The sequence below is a fragment of the Mytilus californianus genome, unplaced genomic scaffold (genome assembly GCF_021869535.1).
Source record: "Mytilus californianus isolate M0D057914Y unplaced genomic scaffold, xbMytCali1.0.p SCAF_2, whole genome shotgun sequence".
NCBI lineage: Eukaryota > Metazoa > Mollusca > Bivalvia > Mytilida > Mytilidae > Mytilus > Mytilus californianus.
In genome coordinates, this window is record NW_026262668.1 from 20534414 (window position 1) to 20555857 (window position 21444).

The 21444-nt window shown below is 32.0% G+C and overlaps 1 protein-coding gene across 1 annotated transcript; it reads left to right on the plus strand.

Annotated features, from left to right (window-relative positions):
* Positions 1-1666: 1666 nt before the first annotated feature.
* On the plus strand, positions 1667-18017 carry LOC127729453 (selenocysteine-specific elongation factor-like). Its single transcript, XM_052237274.1, has 7 exons — positions 1667-1960; positions 6106-6275; positions 6913-7002; positions 11246-11428; positions 12159-12242; positions 13328-14051; positions 17757-18017. The coding sequence occupies exons 1-7, from the start codon at positions 1675-1677 to the stop codon at positions 17927-17929; spliced, it is 1710 nt and encodes a 569-aa protein (XP_052093234.1). The 5' UTR covers positions 1667-1674; the 3' UTR covers positions 17930-18017.
* Positions 18018-21444: the final 3427 nt, after the last annotated feature.

Sequence of the window (21444 nt, forward strand, 5' to 3'; positions counted from 1 at the left end):
TATAATATTACAAGTATAAGTTTAACAGTCTGAAAAGACATGGTTAAATGGATTTTAATTCTGAAAAACTCAATGTGGTTTTAAATTATTATAATTCATTTATTATTTCTATCATTACCAGAAACACTGGGCTACATGTATTAGGCATTTCAAACATATATGAGGGTCGTAATGGGGGTACCTTCATGACGAATAACGATAACAAATTCTTGCCAAATGACGTTAACGGTAATTTTTGGTGCATGACGATAAAATGTACACTTTCTTTTAGACGATAAAAAAATCGACTGATTTTGACGAATCACGTTAAATTTTTTCCAAAAATAACGATAACGATAATTATTTGAGACCTCTGACGAATCACGATAAGGATATTTTGACGAATCACGGTAAAATTTTAACCAATTTGACGTAACGGTAGCCGAAAATGACCGTTTGACGCCTGACGGTAAAGAGCATTCCTACCCTCATATATTATTGCCTTTATAAGAACATTCAAGACTATTAATAAGTATGTACCTGTAGTAAAAATACCCTGGTAGGGCCTTAAAATTTCTACTGGGCCCTTGGAAAATAGTTTTGGGATCCAGGTTGGCCCCTGGAGAAAATGTAAGGTATTGTTCCTGACTGTATTGCAGGTCTAGTGTAGTATTTTAACTGACATGCACAATTCATTTCACTAATGAAATAAAAATAATTCTACAAAACGCCGCTGCGCTCTGCATTGTAACTTAACCTTAGACCTACCATGCATCAAAATGTTCTTGGAAGATTGAGCTAGTAATATACGTCCTTGCATGGTCCCTTTAATACTCTTACCCAAAATAAGGTTGATTTTCATCTAGCGTAAAAGTGACTAAACCCTTCAAAATTCCTAGCTGAAACCCCTGTAGGTAACATAAGACAGAGGGGCCTGATGGGTTATTTTCGTTCTTCGTGATCGGCGCATTTTCGCTATCGTGATCCGTTTTTCTACAGATTCATTTTTTTTTATAATTTCGTGATCCCCCCCCCCCCCCCCCCATCAGGCCCCTCAAGATGTTTTGACATGCCCTTTTTGAATTATCAATCATCGTGCTAAACTGCCCTTTTCATGATTGGCTCCCTGTCCTTTTGAAATCCTAGCTGGAACACTGTTATAATTATATAATTCGTCTAAATAACAACCCAACAATATATATATATATATATATATATACATGCCGGCATTGATTAACAAATTTTCTTACCATTATAATAACACGAAACTCGTTTCATATGACTTGAATCTCCGTAAAAAAAAGTCATTACTGTCGTACTTACTTACATCATGAGGGCCTAAGTATTGGTAGGCAAAAGTTCCAACAAGTGGCAACTAGGATTTGTATCCTTGCCAGAAGTTTAAGTAAAATAAAATTAGACATGGACAACTTGATTATCTATTTACGATGATAGTTTTTTTAATTGTTATAGTGTAATAGTTTTCGGGTTAAACAATATTTTACGCTACAATGTAGCTACACAACATTCTGTCCACAGGCACTTGTCTCAGAAAAAAATTTCCTATATACTTCTGAGACAAGTGCCTGTGAATCTGTCATACATGCATAATGCTGATCAATACTATGAGAAAGACGTATTTCGATAAGAAGTCCGTAGCCGGTCCTTATTTAGTATTTTTAAACACGAACCAAGATGGCAGCGCCCATGTTCAATTTCAACGTTGGGGTTTTAGGACATGTTGACAGTGGCAAAACAAGCTTATCTAAGGTTTTGAGTACCACAGCGAGTACAGCATGTTTTGACAAAAATCCCCAGAGCAAGGAAAGAGGGATTACCCTAGATCTTGGATTTTCATCTTTCACAGTAGATATGCCCGATCACCTTTGCTCCGAATATCCAGACTTGACCTCATCTAAACTTCAGTATACACTGGTTGATTGTCCAGGTCATGCATCATTAATAAGGACAATCATCGGAGGTACACTTACTATGTCGTTATAATAACAAAACAATTCACGAATGGCTCAAATTTCTTATTAAATCTAAAGGTCATTATTTAGGACAATATATAATTTGCCGAGGTTAACGTATATAATGCAATTATATGGTTCTGTTCTACCATAAATATAGTTCAGGTGTTATCTTTGTGTGATCATTATCAAAAATATAACTTTTGATGAAAGAAGTTTAATTTTTTATTTTTGCGAATTATCCCATCAATGCCATCCAAATGGCTTAACTGTGCCATCTCAGGGATTTTCCAACCCTTATTTTGGGTCCGAATTTGGGCCCCAATCCCAAAGAGAAATATGCTCTTTTTTCCCAATTTTCAGCTCTAAAATGCCCAATCGCAAGATTTTGTTGGTGTGGTATCATAGTTTTTTGTTTGCAATTCATGCAGTTTTCCTTCTCAGAATGTCGGATTTTGCACCTGATTTTTCAAAATTTTCTTGGGGGGCCAAACCACCCTAGCAAGTTGCACACGGCTGCCGTGTGCCCTCAATATAAACAGACTAATATATTTTCCCCAAAGCCAACATTTCACGAACTTTTTTTCCCAATTGCATGGGCCCTGGGACCCTTCCCCTAAACACTAGGAAAATCACTGCATCTGTTTTGCTTGAGCTATATGTAGATGTATAAAAATAAATTCTCATCAACTTAAGGTAGGAAGGGGGACTTCATATCTAAAGCCTTACATGTATAATTTGTGTAGCAAGAGTACAATGTAGCTTGGCATTTAAAACCCTTGCTGAAATTGTCAGGCATGTCTGTAGATGGACTTTTGCATTTTTCCTGGTTGATAAAACATATATATATATATACATATTTTTTTATTGGGGATTTCAAATTCCCCTTTCATCCCAGTTTATCTACCTAGCAGAATCTACTTATTGTATTAATTGTTTATTTGTTCTCATCCTGAATTTTGAATGGAATACTTGCCACTGAACATTAGACAAGTAAAAATCATTGAATCATATTTTTGGTATGAATACAAAATTATGTTTATGCAGGGCTCGACAATAACGCTTGTCCGATTGTCCGGTACCAGAGGAAAAAATAAGTAAAAGCCATATCAAGCTTGTCCGACGGGACAAGTAAAATCATTCTGTAGAAAATAAATTAAATCCAACTTTGATGATCAAAGTAATAAACAAAAAACCAGAACAGAAGATAAAAACAAATATTAATTTGATATGTTTACTTGCAATCAATAATTTAAAACTGGTTCTTTGTCAGATACTTTATAACAGATTCTCGGAAACAATCGGATTCAAGGGCGGCACGGAAACAAATCGGCTCCATGTTAAATAGACAGTTTGGCACTGTTGAAGACATTTCAAGACCAAGACAAACCAGTACCTTGTTTCCCTACATTTTTCTGTTGCTTTATAATAAATATATGATAAATTTTATTTAACAAAAATATTTTAAAAATGAAAATGAAGAAATTATTGACCATAACATTCAGAAAATCATATTTGATCATATTTAGACAAACAATATTTGATTGTGTTTGAATAAACATTTTAATATATTAAAAACAAAGCTGATTGTAGTAAGGCATTAATCATAATAACCAATATTCTATCAACATAAAAGACCAGGATACAAAACAAATGAGTGTAGACGGACAGGCATACCAGACTGTGCCTGATGTGCAGAGTCTGATGAGACTTTGGCATTGATGAAAACTAGAACCTAAGTCCTGTGACTAGACATGACAAGATTCAGTTGTTCTTGACTCATATTTTTGAAAAGGATATCAGAGATATAATCAAATTCTGTTCTATTGTTTTAGTTCATTTTGTTCATTGAATCAACCTAAAATGCAAAAAAGTTTAATATAAAGGTTTTTTTTTTTGACAAGTTAAAATTCCATTCGGACAAGTAAGTTTTGGTATGTACTTTTCCTGTTGGACAAGTTGAAAAAATGAAAAAAAGTTATTGTAGAGGCCTGATATGGCTCTACATTTTGTGATGGTGAGTCTTTCAGAAGTCTTAAAAGTTTTCATCCAAGTCGGCATACATTTTTGTAAAATAGTTTTGTGAAATGTTTCAATTATGTATAACACTGATAACTTGTTTTACATTGTACCCATCATTTACAACATTAACTCTTTTTTGTGTTGTTTTACACTGACTTTTAGAACTGATTTGGGTTTTTTTGTTGTCTGTCAGGTTGCTGTGTAATTGACTTCTAGATGTCCTTTGGGTTTATTGTGTTGTTTGTCAGGTTGCTGTGTAATTGACTTCTAGATGTCCTTTGGGTTATTGTGTTGTTTGTCAGGTTGCTGTGTAATTGACTTCTAGATATCCTTTGGGTTTATTGTGTTGTTTGTCAGGTTGCTGTGTAATTGACTTCTAGATATCCTTTGGGTTTATTGTGTTGTTTGTCAGGTTGCTGTGTAATTGACTTCTAGATGTCCTTTGGGTTATTGTGTTGTCTGTCAGGTTGCTGTGTAATTGACTTCTAGATGTCCTTTGGGTTATTGTGTTGTCTGTCAGGTTGCTGTGTAATTGACTTCTAGATGTCCTTTGGGTTATTGTGTTGTCTGTCAGGTTGCTGTCTCATTGACTTCTAGATGTCCTTTGGGTTATTGTGTTGTCTGTCAGGTTGTTGTGTAATTGACTTCTAGATGTCCTTTGGGTTTATTGTGTTATCTGTCAGGTTGCTGTGTAATTGACTTCTAGATGTCCTTTGGGTTATTGTGTTGTCTGTCAGGTTGCTGTGTAATTGACTTCTAGATGTCCTTTGGGTTTATTGTGTTATCTGTCAGGTTGCTGTGTAATTGACTTCTAGATGTCCTTTGGGTTATTGTGTTATCTGTCAGGTTGCTGTGTAATTGACTTCTAGATGTCCTTTGGGTTTATTGTGTTATCTGTCAGGTTGCTGTCTCATTGACTTCTAGATGTCCTTTGGGTTATTGTGTTGTCTGTCAGTTTGCTGTCTCATTGACTTCTAGATGTCCTTTGGGTTATTGTGTTGTCTCAGGTTGTTGTGTAATTGACTTCTTGGTGTTTTTTGGTGTCTGTATTGTCTGGCAGTGTGCTGTCTCATTGACTATTAGTTTCTTTTTGGTTATTGTGGTTTTGTATTGACTGTTATGTCTTTTAGGTTTTTGTGTTGTCTGGCAAGTTGCTATCTTGTTGACATACTCCCCAATCTCCCTTTTTCACACTATTTGTATTAAATTATTGATTTTGTAATGTTCTTATAAGTTGTTTTTTTCAACCAGTATATGGTAAAATAGAATTATGATTAAATAGAAATAAGGTATACATAATTTAAATAATACAAAAAAGGCAAAGATTGTAAAGTTTGTATTTGCTGTGCCTCTGCCAAGCACACAGCATATAGGAGAAGTAGTCTTAATAAAGACTCAGGGTGTCATATCTTTCGGAATTACTTTATAATCTAGCAAGTTAAAAATATTTGTTTACATATCATGACAATCTAGAACAAACCAGTGTATCTGCATATTAATTTAGCATGTACTGATTCGTGAATATTTGTTGCTGGACATTAAGTAGTCATCAATCAATCAATCAAATGAAAAATGGGACGGATATTGTATTTAAGGTTGTATGGTGATATAAACAAAAGACTGATAGAATTGTTTAATACTTTAAGGAAATTAAGTTCTATTTAAAAAAGAAAATAAAAGATTTAGGCAAGCAGGCTTTTTTCAAGCTACAGATTGTGCAAAATTTACACATTTTGTAACAATTATTCAGGGTGAAGTATTATGTGAATAGCAAGACAAATAATTGATTTAATTATGAAAAAAAAATAAGAGAAGATAATTTTTATAAAATGCTATCAGAAAATAGAAAGAAAAATAGGGTCACATTCTTTTGTCTTCCTACATGTCCTACATATCAAAGTAGACAATTTTACTATTAAAAAAAAAATCAAATTATTATAGAATTATATGAGTTATTTCCCCTTACATAGCTTGTTTCATTTAAGATTTAGACTGCTAATTTGATGTCATTTGACATCCATCATGAGAAAAATTCTTAAAGACTACCATATTTACATTTGGATTTTTAGAGGAAAAAAACAGAAAATTTGGTTAACAGTTTTGTTTTTACAAAAGATAACTCTATTTTTAGGAGCACAGATAATAGACTTGATGGTTTTAGTGATTGACATTGTCAAAGGAATGCAGACACAGACTGCCGAATGCCTTGTTATAGGGGAGATAACTTGTCCAAAGATGATAGTTGTTCTAAATAAAGTGGATCTATTGCCACCAGATAAAAAGGAAGCACTGATTGAGAAGGTGATTTTAAACATATTCAAACTGTTTGTTTGAATTATGCATATGTCATATATATATTCTGCATTATGCTTTCTGGTCCATCAGTTATTCTGTCATCCTTTTGTTAGTCTGTCTTGTGCCAGGTTTCTTTGAAATTCACTGGTACTATTATAATGAGTATTGAATAATAGCAAATATATAACTTGTTAACATTTCTTTTTTCCAAGTAATTGATTTAACAGTTTTTATTTTTAAATCTAAATTGTCAAATGCTTTTTTAGAAAAGTTATTAAAAGATGAAGTATATAGTCTGAACTTGATAGATAGTATCAAGGCAGTTCTGCTTTAATTGCACAAACTAAGGATGGAAAACTGGTATTCATAAAATATTTCAGTAAAAAGAAACTGCCTTTTCGGCATTAGAAATTTTTCTGTTGAGTTTTGTAGGAAATTTATATATGAAATTATATACTTTTACAATATTTTCTGGAAATCAATGCACACAGAAGAAATAATTAGATATACATACTAGCGTGAAAGAGACCTCAAGTGGAATGGTTTGTTTTATATGGTTAAACTTTAATGTCAGTGAAAAGTCAAAATGATTTCAGTCATGTGTACAAACCGTTTATATTAGCAGTTATTGATTTCTGTTTAGATGAAGAAAAGAATGCAGAAAACCATGGAAACAACAAAATTTGCTGGTTGTCCAATAATACCAGTAGCAGCAAGACCTGGTGGTCCTGAGGTATGAAAACATTAATCTTTTTTGTTTGATTATAGCAGTACCATTTAGTCATAATGTGCTTAAGGTTTGTAAACTAAGGGTTTTTTGTCTAAATATATAGTAGCCATGAGACTGTGTTGTCCTAACGTATAAATCATTTAAGTTTTTAGTTATTTTTGTCTGATTATACCAGTTGGTGTCAGGTTTAAAGTGCTTGAGGTGTTTAAGTTAATTAGGTTTATTGCCTGGTTGGCCTGAGGTATAATAACATTTTATTGTTTGTTCTGAAAAACTAAAACAAGTCAAGACCTGACTAGCCTGATTCATGGTTCTGACTTATGTGATTTCATGAGTAATGGTCCATAAAAATCTGTCTGTACTCATAATTTTCAAAACTGGTAAGTCCAAGATGCCTGAAGATTATAAAATGTATCAACTGAGCACACATATCATTTTAGAGCAAAAGTTTATAAATAATCCTATTTGATTTTATTTCTTTGCTTTATTTTTGTTATGTTGACTTTAATAAAAAATAATAAATTATATAGCAATACGATCTTCTTCTCACTGTTAGACTGGCTATGTCCAATATTGACGAGTCCCTGCACTTGCTTCAAAAGTCCATAGTGAGAACCCTGCAGTGATTATATCTTTTTTTGCCCCATTATTCCATAAGTATAGGAGTTTAACAGACTTTATTTGATTTAAATTTGATGTTTGTTTTATTTTGTCCCATATCCATAGCGGGGAAGGTAGGTAGGTCCAAAGTATTGTGTACTTTTAGTTGGTTGTCTAATGATACAGTACAATTTAAATGAACAGGTTTTTATACGACCGCAAAAAAATTTTAGTCCGAAGACACATTGGTTTTCGCACTCTAACTTTAGTTTAAGTGAATGGATCTTTTTGAAATTTTACCATAAGGTTAGATACCACAAAAGGAAGGTTGGGATTGATTTTGGGGGTTATGGTACCAACAGTTAAGGAATTAGGGGCCAAAAAGGGGCCAAAAATAAGAATTTTCTAGTTTCCAGACAATAACTGTGGAACGGTGTATGGATCTCTCTGAAATTATACTACAAGTTTCCATACCACAAAGGGATGGTTAGGATTTGCTTTGGGGGGTTATGGCTCAAACCGTTTAGGAATTAGGGGCAAAAAAGGGGGAAAAACAAGGTTGTCCTGGTTAATGGACAAACACTTTAGTACAAAACATAATTTAAAGCAGTGTAAGGGAGATAAATCAAATACATCATTGAAATTATCTCCCTTACACTGCTTTTAAATTATGTATAAAGTAATGGTTAATGAACAATAAAGATAATTTTAAACAGTGTAAGGGAGGTAATCCAAATACAACGTTTTGGTTACTTCCCTTACACTGCTTTTAAATTATGTTTAAAGAAATGCATATTTATAAAGGAAGACCAGTAAAAATATCTGCAAATGTTGCATCATTTTTTTTTACAAAAAAATTCCATATGAAAGATTTGACACTATATTTTTAATTCTATTATAAAATAGATTAAGTTAGCACTATGGTAAATTTAAATGGGTAATTATGGTTGCCAACTCCATTGGAAATTTGAATTGAGATTATCACCATATCTTGAGGGAAAGAATTTTTTTGGGGAAAAAAGGGAGGGGGGGGGGGGATAAAAAGAAATTGTGGGGGTCAATTTTTTCTCATTTCAGATTTCAGAAATTAAAAAGAATTATTCTTCAAATATTATTTTTTTTTCAAATTTCAAATATTGAAAAATTTCAAGAAGTAATCTTTAATTGCACAGTATGGCGCATTAGATTTGTTAAATCTTTGATCACATTTATTTATTTGTTATGCCGAATCTAACAGTGTATTTAGATTTTTAATTTTGGGTCCAGTTTTCAAAATAGTCTACATTAAGGTCCAAAGGGTCCAAAATTAAACTTTGTTTGATTTTAGCAAAAATTGAATATATGAGGTTCTTTGATATGCTGAATCTAAACATGTACTGTGGATTCATTTATTTTCGTGGGTATCAATTTTCGTGGATTGAGGAAAACTTACATTTTCGTGGATATTTGAATTCGTGGTTTGCCGATTTCTGTGTACAAAGCCTATAGAAAATTTGTAATTCGTTGAACATATGAATTCGTGGTTGACCTGTATCCACGAAACCCACGAAAATTGGTATCCAACGAATAATAATGAATCCACAGTATTTAGATTTTTGATTTTTGGCCCAGTTTTCAAGTTGGTCCAAATTGGGGTCCAAAATTAAACTTTTTTTTTGTTTGATTTCAACAAAAATTGAATATATGGGGTTCTTTGATATGCTGAATCTAACCATGAATTTAGATTTTTTATTTGTGGACCCCGTTATCAAATTGGTTCATATTGAGGTCAAAAGGGTCCAAAATTAAACTTTGTTTGATTTCATCTAAAATTGAATTATTGGGGCTCTTTGATATTCCAAATCTAACCGTGTATTTAGATTTTTAATTTTGGGTCCTGTTTTTTAAATTGGTCTACATTAAGGTCCAAACGGTCCAAAATTAAACTTAGTTTGATTTTAACAAAAATTGAATTCTTGGGGTTCTTTGATATGCTGAATCTAAACATGTGTTTAGATTTTTGATTATGGGCCCAGTTTTCAAGTTGGTCCAAGATAGGGTCCAGTATTTAAACTTTGTTTGATTTCAACAAAAATTGAATATATGGGGTTTTTTAATATGCTGAATCTAAACATGTATTTAGATTTTTTATTATGGGCCCAGTTTTCAAGTTGGTCCAAATTGGGGTCCAAAATTAAACTTTGTTTGATTTCAACAAAAATTGAATATATGAGGTTCTTTGATATGCTGAATCTAACCATGTATTTAGATTTTTTATTTGTAGGCCCCGCTATCAACTTGGTTCATATTGAGGTCAAAAGGGTCCAAAATTAAACTTTGTTTGATTTCATCAAAAATTGAATTATTGGGGTTCTTTGATATGCCAAATCTTACCGTGTTTTTAGATGTTTAATTTGGGTCCCGTTTTTTAAATTGGTCTTCATTGAGGTCCAAAGGGTCCAAAATTAAACTTAGTTTGATTTTAACAAAAATTGAATTCTTGGGGTTCTTTGATATGCTGAATCTAAACATGTGTTTAGATTTTTGATTATGGGCCCAGTTTTCAAGTTGGTCCAAGTTGGGGTCCAAAATTAAACTTTTTTTGATTTCAACAAAAATTGAATATATGGGGTTCTTTGATATGCTGAATCTAACCATGAATTTAGATTTTTTATTTGTGGGCCCCGCTATCAAATTGGTTCATATTGAGGTCAAAAGGGTCCAAAATTAAACTTTGATTTCATCAAAAATTGAATTAATGAGGTTCTTTGATATTCCAAATCTAACCGTGTATTTAGATTTTTAATTTTAAGTCCCGTTTTTTAAATTGGTCTACATTAAGGTCCAAAGGGTCCAAAATTAAACTTAGTTTGATTTTAGCAAAAATTGAATTCTTGGGGTTCTTTGATATGCTGAATCTAAACATGTGTTTAGATTTTTGATTATGGGCCCAGTTTTCAAGTTTGTCCAAGTTGGGGTCCAAAATTAAACTTTTGTTTGATTTTAACAAAAATTGAATATATGGGGTTCTTTGATATGCTGAATCTAACCATGTATTTTGATTTTGGACATTGGACCATAATAGGTAAATTAAAAAAATTCAAGTTCTTAGACCACATTCTTTCTGTGTCAGAAACCTATGCTGTTTCAATTATTTAATAACAATCCAAATTCAGAGCTGTATCAAGCTTGAATGTTGTGTCCATACTTGCCCCAACTGTTCAGGGTTCGACCTCTGCGGTCGTATCAAGCTGCGCCCCAGCGAAGCATTTTATTAAACTTCAAACACCGCAATTAATCTCTGTGTCACACCAGGAAAAACTGAAATCAATAATAATGGCACATGGTTTGTCTGAGATATATGATTTAATTTTTTTATCCAAAAAACAGTAGAAGTGAAGAACAGTAAACACTATCAGCACGTTTGTTGTCCTTTCAGCACAGAAACAGCAATAAGATAAAAATAGAACCAAAAATTTGGCACATTTCCCATTTCCATACTCTATTCTATCTCTTATATATGTCATTATATGCTCATGCCTTTCTTGGAAATTCTTCCAAAACAAAATCTTACAGATGATGCAGCCTGATAATTATTATATCTTGATATTATATCTGACATTTTTCATGTATACATATAATAAGCCATATGTTATTTTTATTTTAGGGAGGGGAATCAGATGCTATTGGACTGACAGATTTAATAGAAACATTGAAAACCCTTACATACAGACCCAAAAGGAACCCAGAAGGACCATTTATTTTTTCTGTAGACCACTGTTTCTCAATCAGAGGTCAGGGGACTGTCATGACAGGAACTGCTTTAAGTGGAAAAGCTGTTTTAAATGATGTAAGAGTTAATTCTGAGTAATGAGGACCTACATGTATTATTAGCTTATCTAATTGATATAAAAGGCAATAGAACATAGTTTAAAGAGATCGGTCCTACAATTCACATTTTTAAAAAGAGGGAAATTTTAAAGATGTCACAATGACAGGCAAATATTCTTGCTTGCAACTTGTAACAATGTTCCATTGCCTTTGTTTTTTGTTGTATACATTAGTTGTCAGTCAGATAGAATTAAACTGGAAAAGCCGTTTTTTATAATATTGCAAAAAACATGTAACAAATATGTCTGTGATATCAAACTTTTATTAAAAAAATAAAATGCTTTTTGGTAGATCATATAATTTCTTAAAATGTAAACCCTTAATTTCTTGGTTTCATACAAACACATATTTTTTGTTAGGATCTTAGTCATGAGTTATTTAATAGTCTTTTATTGCTAAATGTACAGTGTCAAATTATAGTTTCTGTTCCGAAAGAGATCATTTATGGCACTGATGTCACATGTGTTGGTGTACATAAAGAAAGAGGAGATATTTATAATGGTTTTAGAAAACAAAGGACTATGGTGAAAGTCAGAAATAGGCGTTTGTAACTGTTCACCAATGAAGCCTTTCAAAAACAATTTGTTCCAATTCTTTAATACATGTATAAACAATTATTGAATGCCTTTAAACAAGTGCTTTTGTACTCTTTAACAGTATTGTTCACACTATCTGTTTTTACATTTCAGACTGTAGAGATCCCATCAATGAATGTTAACAAGAAGATCAAATCTATTCAGATGTTTAAACAACCAACAGATAAAATAGTTCAGGTTTGCATTCATTACTGGAATTAAATAACAACATATTCACTACAGCTGTGGAACATTGTGTCCTTTTCACCTTCTCATCCTGTGTTGTCCAATACCCAGAAAATATTAACTTAAGATTTTGTAGAAATATTGAAATAAAAAAAAATAAAAAATCTTGCCCATTCTTTTTGGAGGATTGGAAAGAATAAAATCTGTCTTAGTGGTAACGTAATGAGGGTCTAGGAAGAGGAATGTTCATCATAACATACTGACAAGCTAAAAGTAAAGTTTATACATCAAGCACCTCTGGAGTTCTCCTGATCATACACACTTGAGACTTGAGCTCATAATATACATGTACATTAAATTTGAGGAGAGTGAAAACTTTAAGTATAAAATCAAAATCTGATGGTGTTTTTTGACTTTCTTTAACCTATTGTTTCTTAATTGCCTCCTTAAAATATTCTTTCTTTTTACATTAACTTTTCTATGCTCGATATTTCCTTTTTCTGGTTATAACAAAAAATTGTTTGCTATCATTGATTTAAAATTTCACGCATTTATCTATTTGTTTTATTTTCATCCAAAGAATTAAAAACAAATCAACAATCGCTTTTTCCAAGATCTGGCTAATTCTTGAAATCAGAATTGTCAATGTAACATGTCTTTAACAGATTATAGGTTGATCTTTATGAATTTTATACTTTCACAAAATTATTATGAAATAAGATTATCTCCCCTGTGACAATAATAATGATTAAAAATTGTGACAGGGGAGGTAATTAAAGAGTAAATGACCTATTTTATTTTTGTTTTCTTAAAAGTTGGAAACATTGTATTTGTATATTGCAATTGTTGAGATTGCAATGTTTTTAAATCAAAATGTACAACAAAATTTGTGACTATTAAAATGTCTTATATTGTTTTTTTATGAATAAATAAAATATGTGATAAATGTTAGTGAGAGTGCCTTCTAATTCAGCATTGCTTAAATTTCAATTAGTATTTTTAACCTTCAAATTATAATCTGGTCATTGTAAAAAAAAAAGTATGAGTCTAAACATGCTAATTAAATATCAAATGTTTTTTATGTCTCTTCCTTTTAGGGTGATAGAGCTGGAGTATGTGTGACACAGTTTGACCCTAAACAACTGGAGCGAGGTCTGGTCTGTACTCCAGGTTCTCTACCCACATTTGGAGCTGGTATCATGACTGTATCCAACATTCCTTACTACAAAGGAGCTATTAATTCCAAAGCTAAGTTCCATATAACAACTGGACATGAAACAGTCATGGCAAAAGTAACATTTTTTGGATTATATGAGGACCCTAATTCTAAAGTACCAGATTCTACAACTGTTCTAGATTATACAAAGGAATATGTTTATCAGGATAGTTTTATTACAAATACAGCTCAGAAAGATCAAGCAGAGGCTCAACAAAGGTTACCTATAAAACAATATGCTCTTATAGAGTATGAAAAACCAGTCACATGTCCACATAACTCTCTTGTGATTGGATCAAAGTTAGATAGTGACATTCATGCTAATATGTGTAGAATAGCTTTCCATGGTCAGCTTTTAGAATACTTTACTGACTCAAAGTATTTAGTTACCAATCTTCCAAAATTGAAAGTTTATAAAACTAAAGTACGAGAAGGTTTGGTGGAACGATGTCAAGACGAATATTCTTTGATTGGTAAAAATTTGTTCAAAAAGGAAACAAACATTCAATCTTTTGTTGGACTGAAGGTGACATTATCATCTGGTGAGAAAGGAGTTATCGAGGGAGGATTTGGACAGAGTGGAAAGTTTAAAATCAGAATTCCAGGTAATTAATTAGTAGTAAGATTTTATATAAATCCATTAGAGATAATAAAGAGTTCAAAATTTTTTTTTATAGAAAGTTTTAATCATTCCCAATAGATATAAAGAATATGTGAAAGTTATTTAACTTCTGGAATATGATTTTAGTGGAATGTGGAGAAATCTTTGATTTGTCTATGATAATGGTGTGATAAAAAAACCCAGACATTAGTGAAAAGGAAAAATGTAAACAGATTTGATTATGATTTCAAATATAATTTTTTTTATGCCCCCTCTGAAGTGGAGGGGGCATTAAGTTTTACCCCTGTCTGTCCGTACGTACGTACATCCGACCGTACGTCCCAAAATTGGTTTCCATTCTCTAACTTAAGTTTGCCTCAACCAAATGTTATTAAACTTAAACACAATGTTTATTACCACAAAACACAGATCAAGTTTGAATTTTGGTGGCGTCACTTTAACTGTTCTAGAGTTATGCCCTTTATAAATGGAAAAATTGCTAAATTTTTCGTTTTCGTTCTCTAACTTAAGTTTGCCTCATCCAAATGTTATGAAACTTATACACAATGCTTATTACCACAATACACAGATCAAGTTTGAATTTTGGTGGCGTCACTTTTGTTTTACTGTTCTAGAGTTATTCCCTTTACAAATGGAAAAATTGCTAAATTTTTCATTTTGTTTCCAAAAATATCAATGTCATTCAAGTAATTTTTAAAATTGGAGTTATCTTCCTTTGTCCATGATTATAGTTAAATCAACTATAATCAATGCATTATACAATGTAATGTTTAATTTTGCCTTCCACTGATAAAACACAGATCAAGTTGAATTTGGGTAGTGTCACTTTAACCATTATTGAGTTATGCCCCTTTATAAATCGAAAGATTGCAAAATTTTTAGTTTCCATTCTGTAACTTAAGTTTGCCCCAACCAAACATTATGAAACCTATACACAATACTCATTACCACAAAACTAAGAACAAGTACATGTACAAATATTGTTTCTGTTCTCTAACTTAAGTTTGCCTCAACCAAATGTTATGAAACTTATACACAATGCTTATTACTACATAATACAGATTAAGTATGAAATTTGGTGGCGTCACTTTTACCATTCTTGAGTTATGTCCCTTTATAAAAATAAAAATTGCTGAATTTTTCGTTTCCTTTTTCTAACTTTAGTTTGTCTGAACCAAATGTTATAAAACTTATACACAACCATTCTAGAGTTATGCGTGTTTACAAATAGAAAAATTGCTGAATTTTTAGTTTCTGTTCTCTACTTAAGTTGGCCTCAACCAAATGTTATGAGACTTACACACAATGCTTATTACCACAAAACTTAGATCAAGTTCAAATTTGGGTAGCGTCATTTTTACAGTTATTCAGTTATGTCCCTTTATAACTATATGATATGCAAGCGGGGGCATCATCTGAACACACTCTAATTGATTCTTTATCATGTTTATTGCACATATTGCTGTTTAACAATTAAACTTGGTGTACAGCATTCCATCAAGTACCCCTATAAAATTTACCACTGAATAACCAGGGAGAATATTCAGTAAAATTAACTATAAATAACATTAATATAAATATCTGAATACATTTATAATTGTTACAAACAGTTTTTTCTTCTCCACAATTAGTTTTTTTTATATTCATATATATATCTAAATTACGATTATATCTATAACTACAACATAACTACTTAATATTTTTTTGCAGAAATTATTCCTTGCTCCGGATTGATTTTTAAAATTTTTTTTTACTATCTCTCATCAGAAAGTAAATGCGGTCAGTGACCTCACACATTTTTTCCTTTCCTCGTGTTTGGATGTAATATTTTTTGTATTGTTTTGAAAATTTGGAATAATAATTCAACGAGGTTTCGAAAGTATGGATTAATGATTCGAAAAGATAAGTTGTAGTATTAATATATTTTTCTCTGTTGCACCTTAATTCTAAATTAATTTGTTATTGATTTGACCCAGATAAATATTGTGTTGTGACCTTTACCTATCAAATGTTTGTAAACAATATATAACGTACAAGTGTTACAGAACCTCTATATTAAATAAGACACACACACGCCTACACATACTTATACATCTGAAGTACGAACAGAAACATTCATACATGTAGTAACAATGTACATACATACTTCTGCACACAGCATCACATGGCATAATTTTTACAAACAAATTTCTTCCCAAAACTTACACACACATACACTCCTACCATAACACATATAGATATATACTTATATTTTACATTGATAATAAAAAATTACATGCAAAAACACATTGACAGCATATGTTTTTGTTACAACATGTAGCTTAATTAATAATAAGTAAATCTATAAAATGACATCATTTTTTTTCTTCAAAATATTCAACACCTTTGTTAATAAACAGCTGTTCTCTATATTTGCCATACTATATAATTCTACTATATTTTCTACATCATATTTAAAAATTCTGAAAGTGTGTACCGTTTTAGTTTTTTTTTATTACAAACATAATGTGCTTTATAAACTGAAAAGAACATTAAGCTAAGCAGATGATTTAGTGCATAGTATGCCTCATCATGAATTTTGTATCCTATAACAAGAGATTGGAGACTTATTACATGTTCGTCAATGTAGACTTTTTTAAGTAAATCTTTCATTGATTTCCAAAATGTTTTATGATACATGTATGAACATGTAATGAAAAAATGATTATAATTATCTATTTCATTGCAGTATGAACAAAAATTGTTTTGTGAAATTTTCCACTGGAAAAGCAACTCCTCATTTAGCAAAATATAATGCATTAATTTCCACCTAAACATTTTTATTTTATTATCTTTAAGATATATATTCAAAATTGAATTTAAAAGAGTCTTTGAATTCATTCTTTAGTCTACTTTTGCTTAAGACTCTTTCCCTTTTCAAAAATTCTGTTGGTATTTCTGTTTTTAATTGACTTAGTACTAATTTGCATATGTTTTTAATATTAATAGTTAGTACATCATTATTATCTCTAAGTTTAATTTTAGTTCGGTCAATATTGACTCTTGTTTTGAATGATTCCTCTGATTTCAATTTGTCTACCCATTGCTTTGGTATAGATTTTTTTAGTTTTGAGAATTCAGAAATCCAATCGCTTTTATTTCTTAATTTTGAAGTAATTATTTCTTCTGATATATTTCCCCTGTTATCAATTATGTCGTTTATGTATAATATGTCACTATCAATCCAATTATCAAAGAACAAACATTTTCCTTCAAATTTTATGAATTTATTGTCATATATTACTTGTTTTCTGATTTCTAAGTAATTATAGATTTGATCATGATTTTTTTCACAATTTTTTTCACAATTATTCACAATATATAATATTTTCAGTCCAATTGATACCTGATCACCAGAAGTTTGAAAAAAGCACTTTGATAAAAACCATTTATGATTTATCACAATTTAAAAAATGGTTGTATATATGAAGAATACATTAATATATATATTTTTATGGCTTTTTATAGCATATTTTTCAACTCATGTATCCAAAATATAATTAATTCATCTGAAAAAAGTTTCCCAATCACCAAATACAGTTAAAAAGTTTAAAAAATATTTACTTACTTCCAAACCTATAAGTAGTTTAACTCATTGCTGATTAGCTGGTCTGCTTTTCTAACAAATTTTATATATTTCATTTTACAGATGGAGTTTCAAAAGAAATTCAGCAAAAATATTCTGGAACGAAAAAGAAAAATAAAAGCAAAGATTCAGAAGCCAATCAGGATGAACAGCAGGCAGACCATGAACCAATCAAAATCTTTCTTACATTCAAAAGATATGTATTTGATTCAGAGAAAAGAATGAAACAAAGTTGATATATAGCTGTGAGGGTGCAATATTTATTATGGAGTAAAATGATATATATATATCTTATCTTTAAAAAGATTGTTTTCTGAAAGTCTGCTTTTTAGTTTTTTTTTATATCAGTTTACAACCATGAGTAAAGAATAGGATGTGACAGAGGTATTAAACCTAAATGCTTAACATGAAATACACAACACCTAAAATATCAATCATTTCAATAAATATATCTAAAAGATTAGCAGAATCAAACCATCCTTTGTACTTACATTGATTTATTCACAAAAATAGACCACCTATGCAATAGTTATTTATCTACAGTTTCCTCGATGGTATACTGTGCATGTACAACTTAAGAAGAAGAAGAAGAACCTTTTTAAAAAGTATTAAAAAAGTGTCAACTGATTAAAAGCAATGGAAGCCATCTTGAATATCAGATTGGCTTAAATTGAAAATCAATGTCGGGACTTATATTGATGCTGTCCAAATCAGATAAGATCAGTACAAAAAATATCTTCATTTTCTATGAACAGAACAAGATCCAGTGTGTAATTCAACAAGTGAAACAAAATAATATTTAAAAAAAATCGCAATTAGGTCTATATGTTTGTTTTCTTGATTTTCTAATCACCCATAGAAAATAATTTTTGCCAAGTTAGCAGTGACATCTTTTACATTCTGAAACTGTATTAATAAAATTTTATATTTTATAAGAGTCTGCTGGCATTACCATGTTGGAATTAGACAAACAAAATATCAAAAGCCATAGAACCAAGAGTACTTGTTATTGAAGCCTTATTTCAACTAATAAAAGACAGATATTCTGAGTATTTAAAACTATTCACCTGATAAACACTAATAAATAGGGCATAGTCATAATATATAGACTACCAGAGGGAGAATAGAATTGACAGAAACATTGATAATGCCTACTATAAAAATAAGAAGATATGGTATAATTGACAATAAGACAACGCTCCAACAGAGACCAAATGACAGAGAGGTTAACAACTATAGGTTACCACATGGCCTTCAACAATGAGAAAAAACCATCCCACATTGTCGGCTTTAAAAGGCTCAGAAATGACAAATGTAAAACAATTCAAACAAGAAAACCAACAGCCTGATTTATGTAAAAAACTATGAATGAAATGCAAATATGATATACAGCAACAAACAGCGACCCCTGAATTACAGGCTTCCGACTTGGGACACACACATACAGGATAAGTCCTGGTTAAACATGTTAGCGGTGCCCAACCCTCCCCGAACCTAGGACAGTGATGTAAATGTACAACATATGAACAAACTATAAAAATCAGTTGAAAAGGGCTTAACTCATCAGACGGATTCAAAGCGGAAAAACAATTACAGAAAAACCCAGACCGGAGGTGGCAGAGTATTTATACATCCTTACAACAAAAAGACACTAAGTACAAATCTGAGAGTACTCACAGTTACTGACAGCTAGTTCAAAGTCAATAACAACTAAGCCTGAGAGGAGTTCATTATCAATATTGCAGTCAGGACACTGTACTTCTATACTAAGTGCAGTCTTCATGCATAGCTATTATGTTGATTTCATTGACCAAACCAATTTTAAAATAGCCTTGTCTCACACCAAAAATCAAGCTAGACTGATTTTAGGCAATTGTTTGGGCTGAAAAAGTTTACAACACATCAAACAGTGCAACTACCAACAAAATAATCACGGACGTATGAGGAGAAATTTAAGACAGTTTATAGTTTGGAAATAATGGTCAAAATATGACCTCTATTACAGGAATCTGAGTTTTCAACGTTGTGTTTTTATACGACAATTTTTTGCGTCGTATTTTGGTATGATGTCGTCATCGTTGTCGGCGTCGTCCGATGACACATTTGGTTTTTAGACAATAACTTTAGTTTAAGTGAATGGATCTCTATGAAAATGAAGTTTAGAAATTAGGGGCCAAAAAGGGGCCAAAAACATGCATTTTTGTTGTTTCCAGACAATAACTTGAGTGTAAGTGTATGGATCTTTCTGAAATTGTACCACTAGGTTCCATATCACAAAGGGAAGGCTGGGATTGAGTTTGGGGGTTATTGCCTTAAATGTTCAGGAATAAGGGGCCAAAAAGGGGCCAAAACATGCATTTTTCTAGTTTCCAGACAATTACTTGTGTTTAAGTGTATGGATCTCTTTGAAATTGTAATGCAAGGTACCATACCACAAAGGGAAGGCTGGGATTGAGTTTGGGGGTAATTGCCCCAAAAGTTCAGGAATAAGGGGCCATAAAGTTGCTGTCTCATTGACTTCTTAATATCTTTAGTGTTAATGAATTAACAGGTTGCTGTCTCATTGACTTCTAGATATCTTTAGTGTTAACGAGTGTTCAGGTTGCTGTCTCATTGACTTCTAGATATCTTTAGTGTTAACGAGTGTACAGGTTACTGTTTCATTGACTTCTAGATATCTTTAGTGTTAACGAGTGTACAGGTTACTGTTTCATTGACTTCTAGATATCTTTAGTGTTAACGAGTGTACAATTGCCAATTGGACAACTTTCCACAAGAGACCAAATGACACAGAAATTGACAGCTATAGGTCACCATACGGCCTTCAACAATGAGCAAAGCCAATACAGCATAGCCAGCTATAAAAGGCCCCGAAATGACAAATGTAAAACAATTTAAACGAGAAAACTAACGGTATAATTTATGTACTACAAAAAAAAAATGAACCAAAAACAAATATTCTTTTTTTGGTACATTAATTAGGCCGTTGGTTTTCTTTTTACCGTTATATAGCTGATTATGCGGTATAGGCTTTGCTCATTGTTGAAGGCTGTACGGTGACCTATAGCTGTTAATTTCTGTGTCATTTGGTCTCTTGTGGAGAGTTGTCCAATTGACAATCATACCAAATCCTCCTCTCCCAAAGGGCCAAGTGAGCTTTTCTCATCACTTGACGTCCGTCGTCGTCGTCCGTCGTCGTCCGTCGTCGTCCGTCGTTGTCGTCGTCGTCGTCCGTCATCGTCGTCGTTAACTTTTTACATATGAACTTCTTCTAGAGAACCACTGAATGGAATGAAACCAAACATAGCATGAATGTTCCTTATGAGGTGCTGACTAAGTGTTGTTACTTTGTAGCCGATCCATCATCCAAGATGGCCGCCAGCGGGGGGACTTAGTTTAACATAGGACCCTATGGGAAATACATATAAATGTTTTCTTTTAGAGAACCAGTGAATGGAATGAAACCAAACATGGCATGAATGTTCCTTATGAGGTGCTGACCAAGTGTTGTTACTTTGCAGTCGGTCCATCATCCAAGATGGCCGACAGTGGGGGACTTAGTTTAACATAGGACCCTATGGGAAATACATACAAATGTCTTCTTTTAGAGAAACCGTGAATGGAATGGAAAAAAAACATGGCATGAATGTTTCTTATGAGGTGCTGACCAAATGTTGTTACTTTGCAGTTGGTCCATCATCCAAGATGGTCGCCAGCGGGGAGACTTAGTTTAACATAGGACCCTATGGGA

Coding starts and splice junctions, on each gene's coding strand:
- LOC127729453 (XM_052237274.1), top strand. CDS start 1,675: ATGGCAGCGCCCATGTTCAATTTCAACGTTGGGGTTTTAGGACATGTT. Junction 1,961..6,105: donor AATAAGGACAATCATCGGAG/GTACACTTACTA, acceptor CTCTATTTTTAG/GAGCACAGATAATAGACTTG. Junction 14,052..17,756: donor GTTTAAAATCAGAATTCCAG/GTAATTAATTAG, acceptor TTCATTTTACAG/ATGGAGTTTCAAAAGAAATT.